The sequence below is a fragment of the Symphodus melops genome (genome assembly GCF_947650265.1).
Source record: "Symphodus melops genome assembly, chromosome: 21".
In the NCBI taxonomy this organism is placed as follows: domain Eukaryota; kingdom Metazoa; phylum Chordata; class Actinopteri; order Labriformes; family Labridae; genus Symphodus; species Symphodus melops.
Window position 1 is genome coordinate 17,715,271 of NC_136711.1, and position 20,031 is coordinate 17,735,301.

Genomic DNA, 20,031 nt, shown 5'->3' on the forward strand with positions numbered 1-20,031 from the left:
ACTGTAAAAGTGTGAAGAACTGAAATGACAAGTTTGAGGGTGAGATGAGGTGGATAAATAGAGACTTAAAGGGAAGTAAAAAAAAAAAAAAAAAAGAAGAGGAGGAGGAGGAGGAGGAGGAGGAGGATGGAGTGGTGAAGACTCATTAGCCTACGCGGGGATGGTACATTGAGCCTTCCCTTCTCCGCTGTTTAATCTCCCTCTTTTCTCTCTCTCCTTTTGTTCTCCAGAAATATCTGAGTGGGCGGGAGAGAGAGTAACAGAGTGTGAGAGGAAGAAGGAGAAAGTTACAGTAAGTGAAGTGATGACAGAGTGAGGGGGAGAGAGGGACAGAGGAAGTAGATGACTCGTGAGCGAGGATGGTATCTTTAGAAAACGCTGAATCTAATACCAACGTGATTCTTGATTTGGATTAGAAAACAGGTTTTTTTAATAGCAGGACATCGTTTGACATTTGATGTTGGAAATGCTCCATGCTTCAACATTTACATTTTTATGAAATGTACTCATGAGGGCTACAGGTACATTTATATCACAAATTAAAGAGCACAAAAGTCAAATGGTGACTCAAACTGATATTTGATCAAGGAAACATCACTCACTGAGTTTCTCCATTCTATGTTTTGCTTCTGATTCTTGTCCTGTGAGTATTTTTTTTTAAAGACCAAATCAATAATCATTCCCTGAAACCTGCAAGTCCAACTTCTGGGTCCAACTTCAGCGAGACTTTCCGATTTCCAACACAATAAGAAACTACTGCTACAGCCTCGTTTTCTGCTGTTAATGTAACTTTTTTTCTGGTTAATTCAACTAACTTTTGATTGGCCTGATTGCTTTAGGGATTTTATTTCTCATTGAATATTGTTTGAGTTGTATTAAACACTTTTTTGTTTTCTTACATCTTTGAAATTCATTCGATAAGTACCACAGTATTAAGAGATAAAAAAAAAAACGTCAAACAATAAACCAGAGCTATTGTATACCTTTAAAGAAATCACATTTAGCAGACGATTCAGTGGCATCTAGAGGCAAGGTTGAAATTGCAACTAATAACTGCTCTTACCAGAGCCCCCTGGTGGCAGAATCTACATAATGCACCTTTAACTATCAAAAAAAAATCATGCACACGAAAACATTTTTGCAGCGTTTTAAATAATATTCTAAATAACTAAATTATTCCTCCATCTTGGTTGTCAATTTTCAAAATCACAATGAGTTATTGATTGACGTAGTATATTCACACGTTCAAAATTTCATTGGCTTCAAAAATCATCAGGTATCACGCAGTCACCTAGAATTGGCTGGGTTTGGCTTAATCAGAACAGGGGCAAGCAACTCCTTTCAACTTGGGCTCTCATTGGATATTCTAGGCTGGTAACAGTGAATGAAAGGTTGTAAATCAGGTGTCAATCAAAAGGTCAGAGTGCGGCCAATGTTGTTATGTATTGCAGTCTAAAAAAAAGGTAATTCATAAAAGTAACTTATTACAGAAAATAGTGAGAAATCAGGAATGGTGGAAAATTTAAAACAATACGTGGGACAAAACACAAAGAATGAGAAAACAAGATTTTACAATGCATGAAGCAACCTAACAACATTTAAACATTTCTTTGAACAAAACCATTTTTTAAATTAGGTTTTCTTTTGTTAGAGTATCCCAACAAATAAATACAGTTTACAAATGATGTCTTCAAAAGGCTTAGGAGTTATATATGGTATCAAAACATGTAGAGATATGGCACTCTGCTGTGGATGGAGTGGGAGGAGGTGGAAACAGAGAGAGGTGATATCATTTTGGATAAGCTGCAGCAACAGTAGGCTGAAAGGTTTGATGTAATTAAAACACTTGAGGGGAAAAAGGAACAACACAAAGTACATGAGGAATAAAACAAAACATTATGAGAACAAACTCCGTCCTGTATTTCTGTCTCTCGACAATTTCCTCCTCTGATAACCATCCGTCATAAGCCACAGCCCTTCTCTCTTCTATTATTTATTTTCAGCATCTATCCACAATAACACACACACCCACACAGTGTCCATGCTTAAGGTGTGGCACGATGCCGCCAACACACTGATTGCTTCAAGAGACCACATCCTGGGTCAAGGTGACACAATGACCAGTAGCCCCAACAGAGCAAACACGCCAGACGTAAAGAGGGTTTGACACATGCTGCTGACACCAGGAAGAAAACAGGGAAACACTCAAACGCTGCTCTTAAATCACACACTTGAACCTTTCAACCCTTCGAAATCACACGCTGAAACGCCCACACAGTGCCTTTTATGAAACCAAGAGCTGCTCTGACTTGCACTTGTAAAACCACCAAAATCCAGGAGGAACAATTACCGGCCGAGAAGCTCTTTCCAAAGACAGTTTCCAGCACTACACATATTCACAACTAAACTGTATATCCACGATATCCACCCACCCATCCATCAATGCATCTTTCCATCCAACCACCCTGCCCCAATTTATTCTCACCTTTGTCAGTCGAGTGCCTCGTCTGCCCAGGCAGTAAAAATCCTGCACCATAGTAAGGGAGATCCTAAACAAAAGGAGGAGATTGTAGAGGCACGCAGAAGGCAGAAAAAAATAACAGCGTTGGGGAAACAAAAAAAAAGGCAGAGAAAAAGGACAAAAAATAAAGGTAGGGAATCTAAAGGAAAAAAAAGACAGAAAGAGAGAGAGGTAAAGAGTGGCCCAGACAGCCAGAGAGCCCTCAACAATGTGAGCAGCAAGGGAGGGCGAGCGCCAGGTGTCAGTACGCATACACTCACAGAGCCGCGCATTCACACACACACATGCTCACAGATACAGGCAGACAGGCTACTCGCTCTCTCTCTCTCTCTCTCTCTCTCTCTCCCTCATCCACTCCTCCTCCTTTTTCTCTGTGGCAGTGATAACTCATTACTCTCTCTCTCTCTCTCTCTCTCTCTCTCTCTCTCTCTCTCTCTCTCTCTCTCTCTCTCTCTCTGTTCAGCGAGGGCAGATTCCTTAACTCTTTCAAAGACACCTATCTTAAGGAATAATTGCTTTGTAGTGTAAAGCAATCATTGTTGTCGAACAGACAGGAAGTGATGCTGATGAGGGCGTTGAGAGAAAACCCAAACGGTGAAGCTGCGGACTGTAAAATGAAAAATAAATAGCTAAAAGATGCTAACAAGTTCAACAGACCACAGCCAGAGGATAAAAATTCCCTAAACAAACAACCTTTTCCATATTTTCAAAAATTCAATCACAAACATATAAAAAAAATAATTATATCAGCTGTGATTTAATTACCATTCAGCAATCGCTAGCGGAGCTGGTGTGAACGTTAGCCTCCACTGTGTCTTTATTAATAAACCAGTTATTACACACAGCCATTAACGTCAATATAATCTAGCTTATTAACTAGTTCCTAGCTAGCTAGCTTTTATGTAGTCCATCACAGCAATAATACAATATCTTTTTTGACTAGTAAGTTAACTTTCATTAAATTAAGCTTGCTGCCATCTAATATAGCTTGCTAGCTTGGTTAGCATTCTGTCAATCTAGCTAGCTCTGAGGGCTAGTTGTCAAAGACGAACAACAACAAAGAATGATCTAGTAGACAGAGTTTTTCAGAAGCTCCAAATCATTTCTTAGAAAATAAAGTCAAATGTCCATCTCATTAAAAACCTGAAACTGAATCTGCTGTTATCAGAGCATTGACAGAGTGAAGCTAATAATACCTGTCTTTTAAGCTGGCTGCGTTGGCCAAGAATGAAACTTTTGATTGATATCTGATGGATTCTTTTAGCGCTAAGACCAACGTGTGATCATTAAGCTTCGACAGCCTGTTGTGGAGCAAAATTATGGAGAAATTTACACAACAATATCACTGAATCGCTGATATTTTATTCTTCAATTTTTCAGCCTCAGCGTGTCCCTTATGGCGGTACCACAGTGAAGCAAAGGAAAGCAGACTGATGCATGTATTCTCCTGAGTTCACATCCACAACATCAGATCTTAAATTGCCTCTACGCTTTAGTCTATTTTAGTCGCACAGAAGAGACAGCTTGAAGTCCACATGCACTTCTATGGATGAGGACCACATCAATACAAGCGACATCTTTAGAGCTCCAATATCACAGAAAAATAACCAGGGCGCACCATGACCACCAGGGAGTTAACGCTGAAACAGGCCTTTGTGAAGATTCATGAAACTGCTCTATGTTCGGATGTAGAGAGGGGGGTTCTGGGTAACATTAATGGTGCATTAAGGATCCTGATTTATACCTTTAGAGCATCTCAGGTGTACCTGCTATACTGTGCATCAGGCGTACCTCAGCATGGGACTGGCCTACAACAAGGCTTACCTGTCACTGTCTCTTCACACTGCCTTTCTAGTCACTTATGCACCCTTTAAATAATGTTCGAAAACCTTTTTTAGATATTTAAAAAAAAAAAAAAAAAGACTATGTCTGAGCAAAAAAAGTAATTACCTCCTCAAAGTGACCTTTTGTTCCTTCATTAGTTAGCTGGACATTTCGAAAGCTTTTTAATGGATTTAGAATTCATTACATTGACTTTAAATTTATTATAAAGCAGCAGGCACTAATTACAGTACATTTAGGATAATTAAAATTACAATTTAATTTATCCTAAATGCACTCCATTGGAGTGTCATGGCAATTCAAATCTGACTTTATGTAAAGGTCTGTAACTCATGGACATGATTGACAAACTACACAACAGGAGCATTTCTTTTTCGCCCTGTTTGCTTGTTCAGTCGAGTTTACATTTTGTGTTACATTTTTAAGCAACTGATGTTGTTTCTGCTCTCTCGCAGCATAAACGCCTTAACACATAAAGAGTTCTTTGTTCTCGAGGGACTATAGATGAGGCAACACATAATATAATTGTTGTAATCCCTCTTTTGGTGAGAGAAAACTGCTAGTGTAATACAATGAAAGTGAACTTAAATGCTATTTGACTGGTGAATAAATCGAGTAATATCTGCACATACCTGCGGTCACTGAATAAACTATTATCGGCTGGCTGATTAATCGGTTGGGCTCTAAATAAGACTCATCAGTTCTATTTCCTCATTTAAATAGCTAAATACAGTTTCCCTCTAGTTTGATGGTACTAAACATCCAAAGGGCATATCCTCTGCTTAAATAAGACACTATTTGCTTCAGACAAATGGCCTCTCCAGTTGTACTACAGTAGGTGTTAGGACCGGCTTTTCCATGACCATAAAATACTTTGGTCATTATCTCTGCTAAGTCTCTTTCTAAGAAAGGACTCCATATCTAGGTCACAGTAGCAGCGAGTGCTAAATATCAGTCACACTTCAGCCGCGAACACGTCCCTTTAATCAAGCTGTCAACACTAACATCGAGTAGGCAGCAGCATTGACACATTTCTAGGAGGATGCAACAAACGCTCACACATTACAAGCTGATTGTCGTACAACTTCCTGCTCACAACTGGTGTGTAAGAACCAGAAGACCAAAAAGAATCTGTAAGGAAGTGAAGACGAGGAAAAGGCCATAGAGGGATGGCAGTAAAGATAGCCACAGGAAGAGAAATGGACACACTGAGACAGAGAGAACCGCAGTGAGACTTCCCACTATTGACGTTGTGATCAGTGAGCGGAGGAGAGGTTAGACCAAGCTTTACCCACGCATCAAGCTGCCCACTTCCTACTGCTAGAACTAGAGCGTACGGTTCCTTTATACAAAAGAGCTGCACAGTCACGGACTCCATTTAAATGTCACAGCGCTTCCACGCAGAAAGTGAAATTACTCGGGACATTGTGGGAACCGCCGTCAAACCAGCGGCAGTGTGAGTGTCACTGAGACATTCAAGACCCCGCTGTGGGCAGGACTGAGGCTGCTGGAACAAGCCTCACATGTACCGTGCTGATTCCAGACCTGATCCAGGCTTTTAAGACAGTTTCATAGTGTCAATCAAACCTGAGCAGTTGAACACGAGGAGGCAGGCCGATGGCTCGACACACTGAGACATGACTCACGCCATCTTTCACACATCAGACTGTACTATAGCAGAAAAAGCATAAGGGATTATGCTTCACTGTGATTATTGCCATGATGGCAATACAAAAGGAACAATGTGAAGCTGAGCACCCTTGGCAGCAGTGAGTACCAGTTGTTACAGCAAAGACTGCACTTTACCCAGCAATTCAAATAAATGTACATGTACTTTAAAGTTAAAACCTCGAGGTATTTGTCACAGCAGGTTTTTGCCTTGTAACAACAGTGAAGTCGACAGACAAACAGCAGTTTATTTGCTGGCAGCGACCATTTTCCTTTTTTAAAGATTTATAGTTGGGGCTTTTTGAGCCTTTATTTGCAGTGAATAGTGTCGGAAATCAGGGAGGGAGAAAATGGGGAAATGAGTCACAGGTTGGACTTGAATCCATCTGAAAGATTAGAGCCTCTGCACATGGGGCGCTCGCACTAACACCACTGGTGCCCATTGACAGAGCCAATGCAGTTCAGCGTTTTCTACACTCGGCGTCCTCACAAACAGCTGCTTTGTGTTGCTGCGCTCGGCTGCAAACGGTTCAACTTTTGGAACAGTGCGATGCTCGTTGAGGTCAATTCTCCCTCACTTAATCGAAATCAAGAAGGGACAGAATCCTTTAAAACCCTCCATTAGCACGAAAAATGGATTTAGAGTCAAGTTACTTTTTAATATCCTGAGATAGATTTCCCTCACCCTACGTTAACCAAACTTCCAGACGGGATCCCAGAAGAGGTTTCAGGCTGTCACATCTTTGAGCCTAGAGGACTTAAAGGAGGGTTTTTTTTGGCACATGGACGGCTGTGACAGGAGCGGCATCTGCATCAAGTGGCACCACTGAACTGTAATGATGGACCCATAAGTGCCTCCCACTCTCTACGAGATAGAAGAGTGCCTCCACTGACACTTCAGGCCTGTCGCCTCTCAGCCCCTGACCCTCTCAGCAGCGCGTCTGAATTGTCTTTGACCTTCAGTCTTGTTTCGTTTTGCTACAGCTTTGTTACCATGGTTGCAGGGTGACAAGGCTACAGGTGCTTGTTGATGAGGTTGGCTGCTCGGGGGGGGGGGGGGGGGGGCATGTTGCCCACCAGAGTAACACTGGTCATATTGTGTGTGACCTGGCGGCGGGAGTAACTTCTCCTGTTTGTGTTGTTCTGGGAGAAGGAGGACGAGGCCGATGGCGGGGAAGTGATGAGGTCTTTACTCAGATCGCCCTTCAAGTCAGCACTGATGAAACCTTCAAACAGCGACACCACGCACTTTAACAGACTTTATAAATGATAATGAGCTTTCTGCATAGAGAGGGAAATATACAAGATAAAGCTCAGGAGGGAAAGAAAGACTGAAGGGCTGAAAACAAACAAACTGACAGTTCTTTAAAGACTACATTCCCAGTTCTGATGAGGGAAACAAAAACTCGACTCTGAACAACAACAAAGAACATCTGGGTAAGCTTTAGTCAAGACAGACGCATTTTTAAAATTGGTTAAATACAGAACTTAAAATCCGTTAATTACAGTAAAATACAGTTGGGTCATACCGCTAAAGTTAGCTAGCTTGAAGCCTCGTGTAACTTATTATTTACAGAGACAAAAACCAACTGAGACTGACTAGAAATAGATGAACCAGCACTCTAGTGGATGTAATGGATCAAGATTATTTATTTTATTTTTTTGCATTGCAGACAATGGCAATCAGACTCATGTCTACATTTTAAATAATGTTTATATCCTGACACAGTAAATGAACTAGGATGGCCAAGCGTCACGTAATTACACGTCAATAAGAAGGAAAAGGTCTGAGTGACACGTGGCAGTGAAGCTCCAGGAGGTTGGAGACATCAGGCTGTTGTCCTTAGTAACTAAAGGTCAAAGCTCCCCCCCGACAGCTGTGCACCGTATTGATCCATGGATCCATTGTCTGGTTCTGGGTCTACAGTCTGTGTTTACGCAACAGCTTAATGTCCACATTTCAAAGGAATTAAGACGTACAGAGATATCTAATGCTCAGTGGGAGGTCAAATGAGTCCACAGATTAATCCTGGGTCCGGCAGAATGATACAAAAGAAGTGATAAAACAAACCTGACCCGAATACACATCTAGAAGAAATTATTATTGGACCGATAGAGTCACTATTTTGATATTTGATATCCTGCTAAAGCGTCACATGTGAGGAAAACATGTTTATTCTTCTGGTTAACTCAGTTTGGTTTTCATTTGTTTTCTGGTGTCTCATCATTCTGATCTGGTTTTTGAGGAATTAAAAAAAAAAAAGATATAATAGGGAAATTAACATTATGCTGTCACCCATTTCATCACCACGGCAACTGAAACAGAACTCATCTGCAAAAAAATTACATTTTTTTCCCCCCACAATTTTCTGACATTAGCTTCTATTTCATTGAGGAATCACAAGGCAGATTTATGAACAATGAATATAATTGTTAGTTCCAGCTCTGGAATAAAGACTCAGTCATTTCTGACTGTTTTCAGAATCAAACACTTGTCAAAAACATGATCTGTAGTTATTATCTGATGCTGCTAACTGAGCCACGTTAACATTTCCAATTCAAAGAGAATTAGGGAAAAATGAAGGCTTAATATGTTATTATCACTCTGCAGGAAGACACTGTTCCTGCATGTTACCAAAACCTGGTCCACTAAATTCCCTCCATTCATTTTTTTTTTTTTTTGCCCTGGATTCATTAATACAGGAAGGAAGGGACCATTCTGTGGAGCAGTAGGTGCCAATCTGTCGCTCGGTGGAGATCAGCCAGACTCAGCTCATGTTAAGCTGCTGCTGCTCCTCCTGCAGCCTCTTTCATCTATCAGATCAGGGGAATGATTAATAACCAAGCAGTAAAAGCAGCCACTAATGTCCACTGGATATCCCAAAGCTCGCTTTGCAATATATATGTTAATGTGCAACGCCTGCATATACATGTGTTGCATACATTTCCATGTTATTTAATAGATTTTAAAGTGCACTCACAGCTGAAAGGATAGCATTACTTATAAAAACATAAGTAAAAATAAAAACATGATCAATGGTAGGTGCAAGTGTGGCATGTAAATGTTCGTATAAACTTATCTGGAAGTCACTGGGGATTTTTTTAATCAGCGTCTAAAGGGAGTTCAGCTGAGTCAGCGTTACATGATGCAGCGTGTCAGCCATGTCCAGGAAAAGTGATGAACCAAGACAAGGAGTACGTGCAGAGCAAGATATGTGGTTTGAAACTTGCATATATCATAGACATTCTACTGCCCTGCTTCACCACATGCACTGACAAGAACAAGGAGAAGGGCAGCAGAGACACACAACAGGCACGCGTCGCATCGTTTCCAAGCCCCGTAAGTGGAGAACATTAGCCTGCTAATACAACCAAAGTGGCATCTGGAGATATGCTCCCATTACGTTTTGCGGAAGGAGAAGGAGAAGGCTTCAGCGAGCTAATGGCACTTGTTGAGTCAGAGCACGAGCCCACCAACACGACGAACAACAGATACAAGAGTGTTAGAGATGTACGAAGGAAGAGCAGCAGGATCGATGTCTGATTTGCAAAGTGTCGATTAGGTGGCTAATATTAGCGACTCGTGGACAGTTCTCACAGAGGAGGAAGTCAGAGAGGTGACGTCTCTGTGTGATTTTTCTTTAAGGCAAAAAAAAGACTATATCATTTGCAAACACTTGATTAATTTTCTATGAGGTCATGATGAGAGAATATAGCTGAGACAAAGTTGACTTCTTTTCCATTATCACAAAATAGAATAAATACATTATTTATATAAAGTACATACTCTGGTTGGAGATCTTGGGAAAAGGTCATGGGGAGATGTTGCTCGTTATTTAGCCACCTGTATAAAAGGTTTTTGTAGATTCATTCAGATTGTTCGCTTAAATCATTCACAAAATAAAGGTGAAAAATAATAAAAGGTTAAAAGATAAAAGGTTTGGCAGAATGACCACAAGGAATTCATCAAAAATATCACCCATGCTTGAAGCGCAGTCTTGAAAATGCTAAAGAAGCAGCACTGTTAGCTTTGTGTTAAAGTTGGAATTTGTCACAGACTTGATTCAGTCATTTTGAAAAACATTGAATGAAACAAGGAAGAATGGAACCACAGATTAACCCTTGCTGTATAATGTATAAACATTAATATACCTCTAGTGTACAGCTTCAATAATATACAGGTAACTACAGGATAGGGATTATGGACTTGAATGTTTTTGCATCTAAAAGTCCCTGTTGGAAGATCAATGCACATTGTACATGAGTGGATTGGAACAGTGCAGGTGGACTTATCTGCATGTTTTGGATTGGCAGCACACTGAATTAGGTCTGGCTGTTTTGTCACTCCTCGTGCCTTCGAGCTCCAAGCATGTTTGCTGATCTGATGATCTTTAATTAGATTTCTGCGCCACTGTGGAAAATGAGCCATCAATTAGAGTGCTGTGATTAGGGGGACCAATTTGATTCCTGTCAGGCACCTGCTGCCTTCAGACTAGTTGACTTACGGGAACGCTCCTCGATGGCTAAAGGGCGGAACGAGGCTGCTTCTTTGCTGTAAAACAAGTGTACAAGACTGTGTGTGCAGTCAGTCTTTAGTACAGGCTGGTTTACCTTTTACTGAAATGGAAAAAAATGGAGATTTTAGCAAGCCTCCCTTTGTTTGTGCATGCTTCTGACTCACTACCCCGGGTGAAAACGATTTCCCTCTCAAAAATACAGAGAGCAATTTGGATCAATGAAATGAGCTGTAAAACCATACATCTTACACGCAACTCAGTGCATCAATAACACAAAGTGATGAGTGTATTTTGTACAATGAGGTCCTTTCTTTCACACCTAAACTGTTTGCTTTGGTTCAGCCTCTTTAGAGAAACTCTAATACGTGCCTGCCAGAGGAAATAACCACAGTGTCTGACCAAGTGCTGAAGGTAGAACCGGAGGCTTTCTGGGAAAAAAACCCCAGAATGAAAGCATTGAAAGCATGTCAAAAGACTAGCATTTAGCGTCCAATGAGGAAACAGAAGGAGCAACAAACAATTCTCAATAGCCTGAGTTTTAAAAATACTTTCTCATATTAACAATAAACATTTTACTTTCAGTTTCAGGGGACAGATGTGGCAAAGAGGCATCTTCCTGCAGAAAGAAGTCAGTGGAGTGAAGTAAATGCAGTTTTTTTTTCTTCTTCAGTTTTGGCTGGAGTCTCCATTTGGCTGGCGGCAGATTAGAGCTGTCAATCGAACTCAAGTGCAGAACAAACAACTGGAGGTAGTCCATTTCCTCAGCGGACTCACTCGTGTTGCAAAAGCAGGAAAAATGACAGCACTGCACTGAAGTGCATGGCTGCATGATTTTAGCATGACTCATCAATTAAAGAGCTAAATGATGTTAAATTCACTGACCTTGAAGTGGGATGAAAGTGACTTCCTGTTCTGTGTGAGCAATGTAGCCTCTCCTTTTATAGCAGCTGTGGTAACATTTAGCATGTATGCTAATTCCCCAACATAGATTTAATCCAACATGTCAACATCTGGGAACACAAAGTGCTATCAAACGGTATAAAATGCCATCAAAGACAGGGGCCATGTGTAAAGTAGGGGAGGAACGGTGAGAGGAAACGTAACAAACACAAACACAAGAGTCTCTAGACTCATCTACAGCACGAGTGTGTACTTCAATCCAACACTAGAATCTGTTCTGCTGTAGACCGTACAGCTCTTCCAACCAGTCCCTTCTGCACCAGACTCTTGTTCCAAATGTGCAATATGTTAGCGGCCATCACAGGGGTATTTTGGTTTTATCTTTGCCCAACAGGGAAGGTTGAGGCACGCTGTCCATCTTAATAAAATCTATGATTGAAAACTATCTTTGAAAATACCTGACAGATCTTCAGTCATAATTTCAAGCAGAAGATTCTGAGAATAAAAGAAAGAGCACAGATGCACAAATACGTTGGCAAAATTGCCAACGTATTTGTGCGCCTGTGCTCTCTCTCTCTCTTTTTTCGGTCATGAAAACCAAGAAAATACCCGATTTGGGGTGCCTCTTATCTTTGTTGTCACGGTAACAAAGCCTCACTATCATTTGTCTTTGTATTAGAACCCCTTTAAAGTTTAAAATCGGGCATCATGACGGCCCTAGTCTGGATTATAATGACGTTCATAATCAGCCGTGTTTTCATGACCTCTTCGCAAAGACCAGAGGTCAAATAAAAAAGACGATGTTTTACATAACTGCGCTTTTAAATGCCCTTAACTTTGGTGTGGTATTCCATCTGTTGGAGAGTAACGCTTCATCTCTTCATCCAAATGAATTTAAATGAGCATGTGCAAGTGTGTGCAAACTACATCTGGTCCATTCAGCTGCCACACTTCAGCCCATCTCTCTCCGTGCTTATTAGTCATGCAATGTCTCTCACTGTCCAGACACCACAACCTTTCAACCCCCATTTCTCATTTTCCAATCAGCCAATGCCATAAACTGTAATTGCAGTGTCAGGCGGTTGACTTTGTTTCAAGATTACACAAAATGATCGGAGCGAGAGGGAGTGGTCACAATTTTACGCACAGAAATGAAAAGACTTGAGCTATACAGTTGAAAGCGAAGTCCGTGAGGGGCCTTTTTTTCCCGTTTTGATTTCCAGACGGCTGTACTTGTAAATTAAACTGCAGGAGGTAACAGTGGACCACTATGCCAGAGGAAAAAAAAAATCGTACTTATTGGCGCAGGTTGAAGTTTGCTTGATGTCTTTAAGAAAGGCATCAGAGCAGATCTGATATCTGTTAAAGCTGCTATAACTTCAATGTATCCTTTTTGTTCAAACAGCCTGGATCTCAGAGTGCGAGATTATGCCCGCTCCCAAGTGAACGTTCACTTTAGAACTTTAAAGTCATGGGATTAATTGCAGGGTGGTCGGACTGAGAGGAATGTGAACAAGGTACAGACCGACTTAAATATTAATGACAGTGTCCAAAACTGTGTCTTAGCAGCCAAAAATATTCTAGTCTATTATATCTTTACAAATAGGAGAGGACATAAGTTACACAGTTCCTGAGATAAAACACCTCCCCCCCCCGGAGTGTGTCAAGATCAAGATTCATTCATCTCCGCCTCATCGCTATCAGAGCTGCTAATCTGTGTTATTCAATTTTTAAAAATGTCACTCAACAGCTTAGTGACTCAGGGCTCCAACAATTTCTTCACTGCAGATCAAGAGGACATCTGTTGTCTTCAGATTAGCGGATTTATTCCGCCACAAGGGCCATGGCATTCCTCAAGCCGGAATCGCTCTTTAAAGTGCATCAAACACAAGAGGACGATCATCTCATCTCACATCTCAACTGAAGTCCAATTACAGCAGGCGGTGCATCGCCACAAAACTGCATGAGGGCTGTTTTAAGAGTGCTACTGCTCCAACCACAGTAGCAGGCATGGGATAAAGCTTTGGAGCGCCCCGTGTGTTATAAGGAGATAAATCAGACCCCCAGATGATCTTGGAAAACAGCAGAGTGAGAAAACATCTGGGACTCGACAGTATTTCTTGTTTCCACTCTCTGGAAAATGTTGAATAAGTGTAAATTGTGTCTTTAATAGAGGTTATAAGTGTGTAATCAAGTGCGTACTTTTACGTCCTAAAACTATATGAAACTGCAGGATGCAGATGTTACAGCCAGATTGTAAGATCAGCACTCTGGGAGGATTCCCCTTCACAATGACGGCAGATAAAGATAAAAATAAAAAACACTGGAGGATACTCGAGTCATGTGCCGCTGCTTGGTTTCCACTTCACTTCACACATCAATACACAAACACTATGAAGGCTTTGAAGCCTCACAGTGAAGGACATTGTCATATAAGTGAATGAAGCAAGAAATGTGCTAACTATTTGAAATAGCAGAGATGAAGTCCCAGCATATCGATTATTACAGGCGATACATGTGATATTCTGAATATGACAGTGATAATCTAATATTCACTATGTAACTAAAATAATGAAGAGAGACGGCCCCTCTCACTCAGGGACGCTCCGTCTTGGGTCATATTAAAGAAGACATATCATCCCCCTTTTCACCTTTTCAAACAGTCCCCCTGTGGTCTGAATATAACGAATATAATATAATATAATAATCAAGCACCAAAGGAGGTTGGTGTAGAAACCAGCTCTCTCAGAATGCTCCGTTTTGGTGCGCGTCTCTTTAAATGTAATGACCCCCCTCCCCCCAATAAATGTTCCCAGGAGACATCACTCCTCTGTAGCGAGAATAAAAATGGCGTACCTGCACAACGTTTTTTTTCTCTATGTGGTGAAGTCCATGGGTGGAGATACCAGGGGAGGGGAGGATTTATTTATTTATTTTAGCAGAATCCCACCGTGACATCACAAATTGAGAAAATTTAAAACAGAGCATTTTTCTCTGTATTGTAAATCTTATGCAGCCCACAAAGGACTGAATGGGTTTATTTCACATTTATTGGTTCGATAGATTTGGTTAGCCGACGCTTAACAACACTATCAAAGTGGATTTTTAATAATATGTCCCCTTTAATCATCACAAGAGTAACACTAAAAGAAGTAGGATCAACAGACTTTACAAACTTAGGAGTCAAATAAGCAGCATTAATATGCCACGGTCAAACGAACCACTTAAAGCATGTTTATTTGTTTATCAACACATCCACTTAAGAGGTTTAGTCAAGAGAAGAGATGGGGACATAACATACTGTGGGAATTTTCAAGCTTTACAAAATTAATTTATTTGATCAAGTGAAGTGGGTGGCTGGACCAAAGCCCTGAGAAGGCACATTTTTTCTCAGCATAAAAAAAAGACTCTATCCTGAGGAGACTGTGCTGCACCGGCTTGGCAATAAGCAGAAACTTATTAGATTTAAATGAGAGCGACTGTACTGTACATAATGAACACTCGGCTCTCCCAAGTGTTGCTTTTGGCTGGGATTATCCAACACATCAAAGACCCTGTTCCTCTTAGTTTGAGTTTGAGAAGGATTGAGTGACAGTAATGCAAGTGTAGGAACAAAAGGTTCCACCGAGGACCTCAAGGTAACATGGCGGCTGTGATTTAATAGTTATTTCACCTGACTGTGAGGGTAGAGTGGGCATGAGGATTAGTCTGTGAGCCACACGGAGAAATGGTTTTGATCTGTAAGTCACTGCTGAGACGTCTGCACAGGCGGTTTTTAAGGACATTTTTAAACAAAATGATATGAAAATCAGTCCCTTGATGATGTCTTTTATAGCAGAGGACAGCGTGACAAAATTGATGAATTTCAAGACAAGTAAAGGCAATATAACAGGAATCGTCTGCCGTAAAGAACAATAATATAATTAGAATTTATATTTGAACAATACGTAAATAAGCATCAAGTATCAGACGGATGGATAAAACAATTATTAAACAAATCTACTAAGTCGACGTTTTCACTCATAATGATTTTGACCCATTATGAGTCTTCTTCCATCAATTTACACTTTAAAGGAAGAATGTGCGACTTTTTGATCCAGTAGATGTCGCCCTTGATCTCCAGCATGAAACCAAAACAAACGCCGCTATTCTGTAGCGTCCGCTCTCCTCCAGAGACTCAAAGGAGTTATAACTTAGTACGCACCATAATTAAGCACCATAAAGCGCAAGCGGTGGACAAAATTTGCTCAATTGCCTGCTCGTCGACGTGTTAGCAGGCTAATGCTAGCGCTTGTGAGTTAGCTTGTAGCTTCACATCGCATGTAAATTGACACAGAATGACTGTGATGTAAAGAAGCGTACATGTCATCCTAATAAGCAGTGAGTAAGGTATTCTTCTTTTCTCCAGTCCTTGATGAAAACTGCTTTAGAAGAGGTCGTCCCGTCCATGTAAACATGATGTAAACACAGCGCTGACAACAACACAGCTGACAGGACTCAACGCTTCTGGCTAATTGTAGACAGTCAGGACTCAGAGAGGATTAACTTGATTTCTTCAATATGTTTAAAATGTCTATTAAGTTTGATGTATCATAAAAGTTAAAGTCTCCCAACAGTTGGCTATCAGGCCCCTAAAAATATTGATTATTATTTTAGTTTTTTGAAACTCTATTTGTCCTCGAACCAAGCGTTCGGCCACAGGAGCAGCGAACTGCATACACCCTGACAGAGCAGGGGGAGCAATTCAGGGTTAAGTGTCTTGCCCAAGGACACATCGGACATGTTGCTCGCAGGAGCTGGGGATCAAACCCTCGACCTTCCGGTTGAGAGACGATGACTCTACCCACTGAGCCACAGCCGCCCCCCCATTAGTTGCCTATATAGCAAAGCTGAGTGAATGACCACGCTGTGTCAGAGCTGGTCATCTCCCTCTGTGAGGTGCGTGTGTGAACAACCAAGTCAGGAAGATTTCAGGTGCATCCTGAAATGTTCAGGAGTGCATAATGTGGATAAACAACATAAGTTTCCAGAGTCTCGAAAAAAGAGGAAAAAAACACAACAGGAGGTAAATCTGTCCAAGCAGCAGAACTAATGAGCTGGTTTGGATCTATTTTAAGCAGCCAACAGCTGTCAAGAGGACTTTATCAGTCATGTACAAATACACTTCATCTTGTGTTTCTGCATGTTCCTGTTTCCTAAAATAGACCCCACAGAACGAGCGGAGCGACCACCTTCTGTGCGCTGACAGGCAGATGCGTCATTGTTTGTGGCTGGCATCAGAAGACAAACTCACCGCTGCTGCGACTCTTGCGGTTGGCCTTCCCTCCCGTCAGCAACATCTTCAAGCTGTTCCTAAACATGACTGCAGCAGATGCCCCTGGACCAGACTACGCAGAAATCTGTTTAGGGGGGGGAAGAGAAGACGATAAATATGAATTATTCTGGGGACCACTCGCAGCGTGACCAACTGTGTGCTGAGAGATCGAGCTGACAATGTCAACAACAGAATTCAGCCATTTAAAAGCATCATTAGAAGGATGAGAGCTTCACAACAAAGCAGGGTCGTCGAGATGGAGGAGAGAGAGAGAGAGAGAGAGGTTTTGGAGAAGTTAGCGGCAGACGTTTGAGGACAGATGAAGACGAGATGAGCGAGAAACCACTCGACGTTCAACATCTGCACAGTACGTCAACATGCACAAACAGAAAGTCACGATTACAAGTCAGACATTAAAAGTGCTTTTACTACTATCACTAACTTAAAATGAAAAACTAAATAAGCTCAAGGTGACCCCTGTGTTAAAATAACTAGTGACCCTTTCAACCCCATGGCAGCAGACAGTATGGAGCATTAATGATCTTTATCGTGCTCAAGAACAATTCAGTGTGAACTTGACGAACCACTGATTAAGAAAACAACCCTCTGATTAATGATCCACACACCCGTTCCTCAAGAGCAAAAAAAAAAGAAATGTCCGTATCATCAATAATTGAAGAAAGCAAAAACTAAGTTGTACACATGTCGGATGGTTTACCAAAAATGAGGAAGACCATTAACAGATTAGAGGACTGACTGTCTTCATTTCTCGACAGCAGCTTGCAGTATCTCTCTAATTCCCCCCCCCCCCCTCCAAACAGGCCCCCATATCTCTGCTGCACGAGGTAAAAAGCGTGGCAGCAGATGTTCCCCATTAGGTGGGAGTGACTCAGCAAAGCCCCACAGACGAGCTCCAGCTGAGAAGCCCACTTCGAACCCAAACAATTAAAAAAAAACTATTCTCCCCCTCCCCCAACGACACGCTAAAGCAATGTTTTTCACAATCCCCCCCCCCCCCCCCGCTTTAGAGACGTCTCACAGGCTTCTAGGATCATAACATTACAGACAATGACGAAACAAGAGGACATGACATCGGACTATGATGCAATGAAAGCGAGCCGACTGTTTTTGATCTGCGTTCAATTATTCACATTTTTCTTTTTTATTCTGGAGGGTTTTTTAAAGAATCTTCATGGGGGCGTCGGTGACAGTGACGGAGCGTCATCGAGTCTCTTCAGGTTGTCCGTCTAATACCATCATGTCCCCATCAAGGTGAATGCAAATGAAGCTAACGGCAGTTTCAGAGTTTCATCTTTTCACTTCTATCCCAGAGGCTCACAATCCCACTGTACATAAAAACGCGATCACTGACGTTACACTTGAACATTTTATTTGACCTCATTTTCCAAACAGTGCAGCCGTTCAGTCTTTGTGACAGGTCTGCCGAAATAAAAAATGAGCCTGACGCGAGTAAGTGGATCCTGGAGGAAAGGCTGACACTTTCCTCCCTAACTCTGGTCAAAAAAATTGTGACGCAACCAACCGTCCTCCGGTAAAGTAATAAGAGACCCTGAGAGTATCTCAAAGTGCATAAAGAGACTCCTTCAGGCTGTCTATTATAAACGTGTTATCAGCATCTGATACAATTGTCTCTGTAAATGAGCTGCGGCTCGGAGTTAACTGATGCTACAGGCAAATTCTCGAACAAAAGAGCTGCCTCGTTTCTAAATTAGAGACCTTTTTTTTTTTGGCCTTTTTTCCTTGACTACATGTGACACAAAGGGCAGACAATTTAGTGCAATGTTTAATAATCATTGAACAAAGCAGCATCCTGGAAGTTAGTGTCTTGCCGGTGATATATCATCTTGCAAAAGCTAAAGGTTAATTTCCCATTTTGTTCTTATGCCACAACCCCGACAGGCGCCTCCCCCGTGTGTCTGCTCCTTCTCTTTTATTGTTTTCTAAGTACTGTAAGTCTGAGGTGCTCTGACTTCATGATGAGTGTACGTCTTCCACAGAAAGTCCAGGTGAGCTGATGTGAGAACGCAGCAGGATTTATTCAGGAAAATTCACCGCGAGCGAGTAGGTGACGTTCATCCCTGCGTCTGTACCCGACCGCTACGATCCCTGTGTGTGTGATTAACTTTCACACCATGGATGTGCATGTGCAGTCTACTTAACGATCGGACGTTAGTAAAAATGCACCTCTCCATCTCCTGCCTGGATAAAAACAAGTACAGCAAACAGATGAGATCTCGCAGCACAGTTTAGCATCTTCAATGAGAAAATGTAAATTCGATTGTTTGTTTCACTTTGACAGCTGCAGCATCCCATTGGCCCACTGTTATCGCAGGGAGTGTAATAAATAAAAAAAAGGGGTTGCTATTTATTCTTCTTGGACTGAACACGAAATGATTGGAAATCATGAGGCTAATGGGGAAGTCAATCTTCATAATTCAACGATATTTTTCTAATAATCCTAATAAAAGATTATTTGGCTTTTCTTGACTTCATTACCTTTTATTTGAAGGTCGTAGCTCCAGTCGAATTCTATTAGACAATCAGGCACCGGAAAAAGAACGTAAAAAGCCTGATTATTCACAGCAGTAAGCAGTGAGTGACAAATTTGATTCTTTCACCCACAAATTGAGAGATGAAGTTGCACTAAAAGCAGCAATGCTGGTTCAAGGCTGCAGAGCAGCTTCCGTTTGTTTAGTTTGAAAACGTTCAACAAAGACGAGCAGAAAGTGACAAATGAGGAAGTGGTTTTATCGTGTCCTCCCTTCTGTTTGAAATCACTTCATTGGTATGAATCATCTGCCTTCCCATGACAGGATGTAGACAGGTGTTGAGAGAGTGTTAAGATGGCAGCAGGTCAGATATATTGGCATTCATGCTCTCATCTCCTGAGATACAACCAAGGCCGCGCCGGGGCAGCCGCGATGCAAGTATCCCGTGCAATTCACCGCAACCTCACCTCGGCATGAAATATGAGCGGCGAGCAGCTTATTATGTCTGGTGTGGTGAGAGTGCAGGCCAGAAGGCATTCAGTGATTATCATACTAAATCAGAATCTTAAAAAGCCATGACTCACTGAGTGCATTTTGTAGTTTTACCACACTGAAGCTGAAATGAAAAGGGATGAAAAACAAGAGCACAGTCGAGCTCGATAAATCTCTGCAAAGTGTTACGCTAGCCGGGGCGAAGCTAAGGCGGTTTATAACTGCCAAAGCAGAAAATAGACGAGATGTAGCTGTCTGTTCCTACAG

The 20,031-nt window shown here is 41.6% G+C and overlaps 1 protein-coding gene across 7 annotated transcripts in view; it reads right to left on the reverse strand.

The window, feature by feature from the left end:
* tanc2b (tetratricopeptide repeat, ankyrin repeat and coiled-coil containing 2b) overlaps nt 1–20,031 on the reverse strand; it is a 146,187-nt gene that overhangs the window by 91,740 nt on the left and 34,416 nt on the right. For all 7 annotated transcript variants that reach the window (XM_079334003.1, XM_079334001.1, XM_079334006.1 and 4 more), the window contains exon 3: nt 16,742–16,847. In XM_079334003.1, the coding sequence (XP_079190129.1) occupies nt 16,742–16,808 (67 nt within the window). In that variant the 5' untranslated portion in view covers nt 16,809–16,847. The remainder of the gene's footprint in view (nt 1–16,741; nt 16,848–20,031) is intronic.